Source organism: Etheostoma spectabile, chromosome 6, assembly GCF_008692095.1.
Source record: "Etheostoma spectabile isolate EspeVRDwgs_2016 chromosome 6, UIUC_Espe_1.0, whole genome shotgun sequence".
Taxonomy (NCBI): Eukaryota; Metazoa; Chordata; class Actinopteri; order Perciformes; family Percidae; genus Etheostoma; species Etheostoma spectabile.
In genome coordinates this window covers 563,109-570,952 of record NC_045738.1, presented here as the reverse complement: position 1 = coordinate 570,952, position 7,844 = coordinate 563,109, and the positions used below count along the sequence as shown (strand labels likewise).

General features: G+C 41.5%; 2 protein-coding genes and 1 long non-coding RNA gene across 4 annotated transcripts in view; 2 read left to right on the top strand and 1 right to left on the bottom strand.

Annotated features, from left to right (window-relative positions):
* si:dkey-33i11.1 (sialoadhesin) overlaps positions 1-3,802 on the top strand; it is a 10,945-nt gene extending 7,143 nt beyond the window's left edge. Inside the window, exons 14-19 of the mRNA XM_032518188.1 lie at positions 268-349; positions 495-543; positions 776-862; positions 962-1,095; positions 1,596-1,720; positions 2,126-3,802. Of these exons, the coding sequence (XP_032374079.1) occupies positions 268-349; positions 495-543; positions 776-862; positions 962-1,095; positions 1,596-1,698 (455 nt within the window). The 3' untranslated portion in view covers positions 1,699-1,720; positions 2,126-3,802. The remainder of the gene's footprint in view (positions 1-267; positions 350-494; positions 544-775; positions 863-961; positions 1,096-1,595; positions 1,721-2,125) is intronic.
* LOC116690947 (B-cell receptor CD22) overlaps positions 1-7,844 on the top strand; it is a 24,680-nt gene that overhangs the window by 13,231 nt on the left and 3,605 nt on the right. The window contains exons 2-6 of one of the 2 annotated variants that reach the window (XM_032518190.1): positions 1,484-1,492; positions 5,849-5,950; positions 6,166-6,504; positions 6,591-6,815; positions 7,186-7,458. In XM_032518190.1, coding sequence (XP_032374081.1) covers positions 5,908-5,950; positions 6,166-6,504; positions 6,591-6,815; positions 7,186-7,458 — 880 coding nt within the window. In that variant the 5' untranslated portion in view covers positions 1,484-1,492; positions 5,849-5,907. Of the gene's footprint in view, positions 1-1,483; positions 1,493-5,631; positions 5,816-5,848; positions 5,951-6,165; positions 6,505-6,590; positions 6,816-7,185; positions 7,459-7,844 lie in introns of those variants that run through there. The other variant, XM_032518189.1, reaches the window with a different exon arrangement.
* Positions 1-7,844, bottom strand: part of LOC116690972 (uncharacterized) — an 11,211-nt gene that overhangs the window by 1,246 nt on the left and 2,121 nt on the right. The window contains exon 2 of the long non-coding RNA XR_004332405.1: positions 1,349-1,353. This is a non-coding gene — a long non-coding RNA (uncharacterized LOC116690972). The remainder of the gene's footprint in view (positions 1-1,348; positions 1,354-7,844) is intronic.

Below are 7,844 nucleotides of genomic sequence, written 5' to 3'. Positions count from 1 at the left end.
AAAGCCCTCTCACTATGAGGAAAGAGAAGGGGGTGATGAGGTGTTGTGGAAAACTACTATTTAAGTCTAGACAGCTTGAAGGAGTGGAGTTGGGTTTGGAAATCCGAACTGGAAACACAAGTCTAGACGCCTGCATGGTCACTTTCTCTGTTTCTATTTTGATATCTGGTGTACTATTTTTATTCATCTCATGTTATTTCACATTTCCCCCCCTTTTGTTATTGCTTCTACTCATGTTGATAACCTTTGTTATCCTCCCCCTGGCAGGCCGTCTTAAGGTCATTGCCTTGGCGTCAGCAGTAGGGGTGTCTGCTGGACTCATCACTCTCACAGTGGCCATCATGATCAGGTGACAGGAAGCACACGGCTACTTACTCACTGCCATTTCTGCAACCTTCCACATGATTTAAGAAAAAAAGATTAATAGCATTACTTTTGTAGTATGAGCCGTCACTTGGTTGGGGTTTGATAATATTGTCCCTGATTTTTCACAGTAAGAACATGCACAGAGTCGACATGGATTCAGGAGAAGCAGCAAACAAGGTACAGTACTCATTGTTTTATAATTTGTAATTCAGTCTTAAAATGACTCAGCATCTTCTGTTTTTGGTTACCTGGAGCTGAAAGTTCAAATACATGCTTTTCCTGCTATGGACCTATTTGTGAAATAAAGGTATATTATTGTTATTATTGTTATTATTATAATTATTATTATTATTATCAATAACTTTGTGTCTTGTTCTGTGTGTATGTGTGTGTGTGTGTGTCACCCCAGCGTCCCTCAGTGACAGCTGACACCATGTTCTATGAGTCAGCCCAACAGACCTTTCCAGTGAGAAAGGGCAAGATGTCCGACATACCGGTACGCAACTCAGTACCCAGTCTGAGAGTCTTGTATAACTCTGGAAAAGAATGTCAAAATGTCACAAATCATCCAAATGTATCGTGTGTGCGTACACAGGAGGAGCCAGACGACTTGAGTGACAGCGGCCACCCGGCCATCGTTCCTCTGAAGGATGCTCCACCAATCACAGAAGTTGAAACTCACAGCCCCGCCCCTAACTACATCACTGTCCACTATTCCAAGTTGTCCAGGTACGCACCATCTTCCTCTATATCTGCCACTTTCTCTCGCCCCCTGAACTACTCTCTTCATCTTTCTCTCTCCCCCCCCCCTCTCTCTCTCCCTTTCTCTCTCTGTCGGTTTCACTTCCCTCTGTCTCCTTCTTCCCATTTCCACCACCCGTCTGAGCTGCTGACCACAGCAACCATCTACTGTTTTATGTCTTGCTTCTATTTTACAACCACATTGGCCCTCTTGCTTTCTTCTTTATCTTCCTTTCATCACCTTCTCTCTGGTCTCCCTACACTTTCCCACTCCTTGTCTTTTCCTCTGTCTTTACTCTCGTCTGTGATATCCAACACCTTCCTCCAGTTTATGAGAGTCCCAATGAATTTCTCATCCCAGTTTTTTGGACATTAGAACATTTTAATGGTTCTGCGGCAAAATGAAGAGCAGCGTTTATGATTTGATCTAAGTCAGATGTCCAGATGAACTTTAATGGGGGCTGTTTGTTGTTGCTGTGTTGGTTCAGTGTGGACCAGGTGCAGGTCCACAATCTGCCAGTGGGTGGTGATAAAAAGCCGAAGGATTCCTCCAAAGTTGTTTACACTTTACTGCACCAGCCTCTCCATTGACCCGTAGAAGAAAAAAGGCAAGTGTCAATATTTTCATTTACAAACCTCAGAGATACTCTTTTGTCCAGTTTTGATTTGGCTGTTTTATATATATTGTACTTAAAATGGTCAATACATAACTTTAAAGATTATATGCATGGGAACACATCAGTACTGTGATCACCCCACTTACAGTACGAGTCCTACTGTGAAATCAAGGAGGTTTTTACAGGAATCCAGCAAAGTTGTGCCCCTGAAAGATGAACAAAAGCCACACAAAAGTAAATTTAAAAAAACATGTTACCTGTTTATCTTAATAATGGAGTCTCAGTGGTGCAACAACCAAAGAAAATGTAAACAGCTGAAGGTAGCGTGTTCTGTTCTATTCAAGGTTAACTTTGTTCTAATTTGCTCTACTATTCTCCACTGACGTTTCCCATCTTCTCCCTCAGCTGAACAACACATCAGCCTTCCTCATGTGAACCGATCACTTTACATTCACACTGTAGGACAGGAAGTGATTCCTAGTGAGCGCAGACGATGCCGTCGGCCGTTCTGGGTCAGACATGTCGTTGTGGATTCTCTATGGTTCACCAGACCACAAGGACAACACGTGGTCCTGGTGCTGACTGGGAGGCCAGCGCCTAAACTGTGTTGCATGTCTTTCCCTTTTTTTATCTATGCATCTCACCACTGTCTGCTGCCTGATGAAGCAGAAATGCTTCAAAACAAAAACAGAAAAATTCACCTTGTTGGCCATTTTGCTTGTATTCATAAACACTGTACAGGCGATATATCCATTGTTGCTCTTTAGTTAGTCTCGCTTTGCCAGACCCTCCTCCAAAGCGCGCTGAAGGAGGGTCTGGCTACTCCACATAGCATTTAGGGATGAGGGGAAAACGGTGTGAAAACTGGTTTATTGGCATGTCTTTAAACCAATCAGAATGGTCATGGGCGGTGCGATACTCCGCTCAGAGCCGCTGCAAAATAGTTTGAAAATAATCGTTTGAGCGAAAACTCAGATTGGACATGTGGTCTAGCTAGCTGTCTCAATTAACCCTGCAGACATCTGAGGAGCAGTCGAGTCAACAATAGTCCTCCTAAATCCACTGAATTTAAAATTCCAACATGAAAAAAGCGGAAGGAAACGGAAAATACATATTACGAAATTTGGTGGAACGCAAAGGACATAGGTTACTCTTGATAGTTGACACAAATACATGTTGATGACACAGTATGGTTACTACAGCATCTTTTGCATCCTTTGGCCATTAAAAAGTGAAAACCATTTGTATTAAAAAATATTTGTCTCCCATACAAATGAGGCTCAAAGACACATTAGTGTAAGAAACATGTGGAAAATTATTTGACATCTGTAAACACCTGATTGACACATGATTTTCCACACTGTATACAACAATGTTCTAAATTGTTAACAGGCTTATTTGGATTGCTCATGCTGCAACATATATTCAGTTGAAATAGCTTGCTTCCATTAAAGGTATAATATGTGGGATATGTAGGTAAGATGTATAGACCAATACAACAGTAATCCTTCTCAATGATTACTTATGATCTACTAGAAGTGTGTGGCGCTGTCTTTATCTTCAGAGACCCTGCTCTTTGCCTGAATTTTCTCTCCTTTTTCTTCTTTGAGCGGGACGTTTATGGGGATCACAAACAGAGTGTTTTGGCCCCCACGTTGGTTGTGTAACCCCAAGCTATTATCAGCATGCGGATTGTACCACTTGTTCTTATTCCAGGTATTCCCAAGCTTTGCATTTACACAAAATCTGGCAATGCCGCACCTTCCCGCTGAGGCGTTGTTTGTGTTTTAGAACGTAACCGCTGTGAACAATCAGAAAACCTTTTATTCCTGTAATTCAGGGCTTTGTGTGGGAGAAGTGGTTAACTGTGAACTCTGTGTGTTAGGGTTACATATTATACCTTTAAATCAGTCTCTCCATGCTTATGTAGAGTAAGCAAAGCCATCAATAATGCAAAACTACACGCTGTGGTTTGTTACTCTAAAGAAACATTATACTAACAATTGTGTAGCTTGAATGTATGTTGCCATGTTTGAAGCTCACAAACTAACAGTATTGATGAAGAAGAAAATGGCTGACGGTAAGAAAAGTGTAGTAGCAGTAATACCAGAGGGATACAGTGCATTTGTTTGGATGAGTTTCATGAAAACCAGATTTTGGTTTTCTCTCATCAGAATCATCATACAGTCATTCAAATCAACCAAACGAACGCCATATTAACACAACGCCTCCTTTCTTTTCAGTAAATGGGACTAACAGTAAAAGCGTTGATTTGGTACACTGAAGATGTAAAATGAGACATGGAATCTTGATCGTCTGTCATGTTCGGTTCTTTAGTATGCATTGCTAACAAAAGAAAAATACGGTGGCAATAAAGACATGTGATCAAAAACAGCAGCATGTATTTCCTTTTTTATTCAGTGTTATTTGGCCAATTTATAATGAGAATAAATGTATTTCAAAGAAGTTACTTACTTGTCTATTTGATCTGATTTGATCTATTATATTTAATCCTTTGATTACACGGGGGGGGGAGTAGATTGCACTATTTTACTCACACTGACACTGACCGGTCATGAGGGTGTTGCTGCATTGTTGGCGTGTTCATTTGTCCTTCCAATTACTGTATCTCCCACAGCAGACAACAATCTTACAAAAATGTGGGGAAATGAAACATCACCGCTGCCTGTTGGTCATTTTGAAATCATACTGACTGGCAATAAGGCCTTTAACCTGCTGGTTAAACCTCACAATAGGAACTGACTACAAGTTCTATTCCTCAACCTTTTTCTTGTATTGCATATCACTACAACATCACGTGCAGTTACTGAACCATTAATCTATTTTTTTTGTCTTGCTCTCTTACCCACATGACGCAAAAGAAATGTGTCACTATTTTGTACTTAGGACATGGGTCTCAAACTCGCGGCCCGGGGGCCAATTGCGGCCCGCGGGATGATATTTTGTGGCCCCCAACTTGACATCAAAGTTAAGTGTTAGTGCGGCCCGCGCGTTCTGAAACTTTTTGTCATTGCGTTTGTCACTTATGGGCTACCGTAGTCTCGTGACAGCGGCGTAACCGTTGTCAAGCTAGCTAAGTACCCTTTGCGGCAAATGCCTGAGGTTTGACAATGTGATGTCTGTTGTTGTGAAATTCACCAACCATATCAGATCTAGGGGCCTAAAGCACCGGCAGTTCCGCGCCCTGTTTGGAGGAAATAGTTTTGTTTTTTTTAATACTTGATGCGGCCCAGCCAAACCCAGGCTCTACTTCCAACGGCCCCCAAGTAAGTTGAGTTTGAGACCCCTGACTTAGGACATTTCCACTCTGTGTGGAGCTGCAGTGGACATCTTAGTTATGCCAAGATATTAATAAGTCCGTACTAAGTCAAATTGCTCATGATGCCCTAATAAGACAATAAAACAGACAACGGATGCTCACACTGACAGCTCCAAGCTTCATTGGTTTCGATCTAACAAAGATCTTCATCAGGCGTAGTCAAATAATAATAGTAATAGAGAACTTTACCCAGAGAAACACCTCTTGGGAGTGAAGTACTGTACCTGGAGGTCTTCATAGGTCACCATATTTTACATGAAAATAAAAAGATATGCCATGGATATGAAAACAAAAACACTTTTTAAAAGTTTTTAGAATTTACAGAGTGCATGGTAGAACTTCAGACATTACCACAAAATCATGAAATACGTGTGGCAGGGCACCTTGAAGCTATAGGCACCCATGAACATTTGGAGGAAGTGAAGGTGCTACTTCGCACGGCTGTTGCCTGTTGTGTCTCCACAGTGTCTATAATACATACACAACCAACTGGTATACAACCAATGGATCCAATGTCTCAGTCTTGTTTACCCACATCCCAGTTCCCTTTCATGTGTGTGTGTGTGTGTTCAGAGTCAGACCACATTACTGTGCGTGAGGTTTCCCAACTTAACATGATGAGCACTCTGAATGTGATGACAATATGATGAGAGGAAGCAGGGAGGTACACACCCTCCAACTTCTGCTTTTCACTCCACAAAAAAATCACCCTCAGGAATGTGCAAAGCAATCCATCTGATGTCTTCAGTGTGTGAGTACTATTATATTTGACGTGCACAAACACGTTTATTTTTTAGATTGTATATTCATCTGTGTCATGATGTTGCAGGTTGATTTCTAACAATGGACAATTTGATTCTGATTATTCTGGTGACAATATCGCCAGGTAAGGAAACACATTTTTGTAAAAAAAACATAATAGTAAATAAAAAAGTAATAACTGCAATGTAAAGATTATGCCACTGCTGCTTAGAACTTTGAAAACCAATGTATACATTTCATTTAATTTGAGTATTTTATGGATCCTTTTGCCAAATCCTGTTGGTAAAATAGCTACGGCCAAATCTATCTGACTGTATCTTTTTTTATTTTCGCCCAAAGGTGTGTGGAGTGGAGACTGGAGGGTGATCGTTGAAGATGAGTGTGCTTTAAAAGGGACGTCAGTAGTTATTAAGTGCGAGTATGATTATCCTTCAGCTCATATTGTCATTTCAACCAGCTGGTCTAAAGCCCTGTATGTAGATGGGAATTGGAAGCAGTTTCTCCTTTCACAAATCCCTTCACCCCCAAACCACTTTCAATATGTGGGCAACCGGTGGAGTGACTGTAAACTGAAGATCAATGATGTACAACCAAGTGATGAGGGCGCATACTTTTTTAATTTTGTGACAACGTTCAACAGATGGAGAAGTAAAACATTTGCTAGCTTGTCCGTAAAAGGTAATAACTAAATAATAGGAAACAATGTATATTCCTTGTGAATTAGCTATTTAGAGAAATTAATTCTGCTTCTGTGTCTGAATCAGAGTTGACCGCTGTCGTACAGCCGAGCACCGTGACGGAGGGAGACGTTGTCAGATTGACCTGTGTGTCAGGTTGTCCCACGCCTGTGAGCATTGTCTGGTTCAGAGATGGACAACGTGTACCAAATCCAGTCTTCCAGGCCGGGAGAGAGGATGCTGGGAGGTACCACTGTGCCGTCCTGGGACAAGAGACGGCCAGATCTGCCTCTGTGGCTCTGAGTGTTCAGTGTAAGTACATGAATAACTTACAACACAAAAACATTTCAAAGATCAAGTTGCAGGGACTCGGCTATTTCAAAGATTAAAATTCCCCCTATGAATGCTTGGGTGTTTTGGCTGTGTAGCGTAGATGAATGACGACAGAAAACAAAGTGTGCCTACAGTACTTTGGGATTTTTTTTAACCTCCTTTCCATGGAGCTCCAATTAGAGTCAAGAAAATAGAAATGTATTACATATATATCATCTGCGCTTAATGCAGTGACTTACTCGCATCTTTTTCCCCAAGTCACTTTTCATTGTGATTCACTGACAATGATTAAGGCTAGGATAAATTTGCTAACTCTGTGACAATAACATCCTCTACTTCTTTCAATCAGATGCTCCCAGGAAAGTCAAGTTGTCAATGAGTCCATCAGTCGTCAAAGGAAGTTCGGTGACTTTCACCTGCAGCAGTGACGCCGTCCCACCTGTGACACAACGTGGATACAGCCTGTATAAAGACGGACACTTCATCAGTTCAGGACAGAATCACACCATCTCTGACGTCCAGCCCAGCCACGGGGGGCTGTACCTCTGTCAGGCCTGGAATGACATCAGCTGGAGGGGCATCGCCCGGATCAACTCCACTGAGGTTCACCTTGATGTCCAGTGTAAGTATGTCACGCTGAGAAGTCTGGGTACAAACATCTTGGTTTGAACTTCTTACAAAACTGCCTTGCGTTGTGAATAAAAGCACGCAATTTAGAGGGTATTTCTCATGCTGCGTTCAAAATTCCAAAAGGAGAAGAACAATGCAACAAGGGATTTCTTACACTTCATTTGAAGGGTTTTTAGAGGCCTGAAGACGTATTCAACGTCTGCATTTCCAAATAAAAAAGCAAAAATAAGAGAAAAGAAAAATAGATAAAGGCAAGTTTGTGTATAAAGTAAGCTTAGTTATAAAATGAATAGCCTGCAGGAAGGAACTTGTTTTGGTGGAACGTGTACGTTCAAACGGTTGTTTTAGTCGTGCAACAGAAAACTCCAATTGGACAGA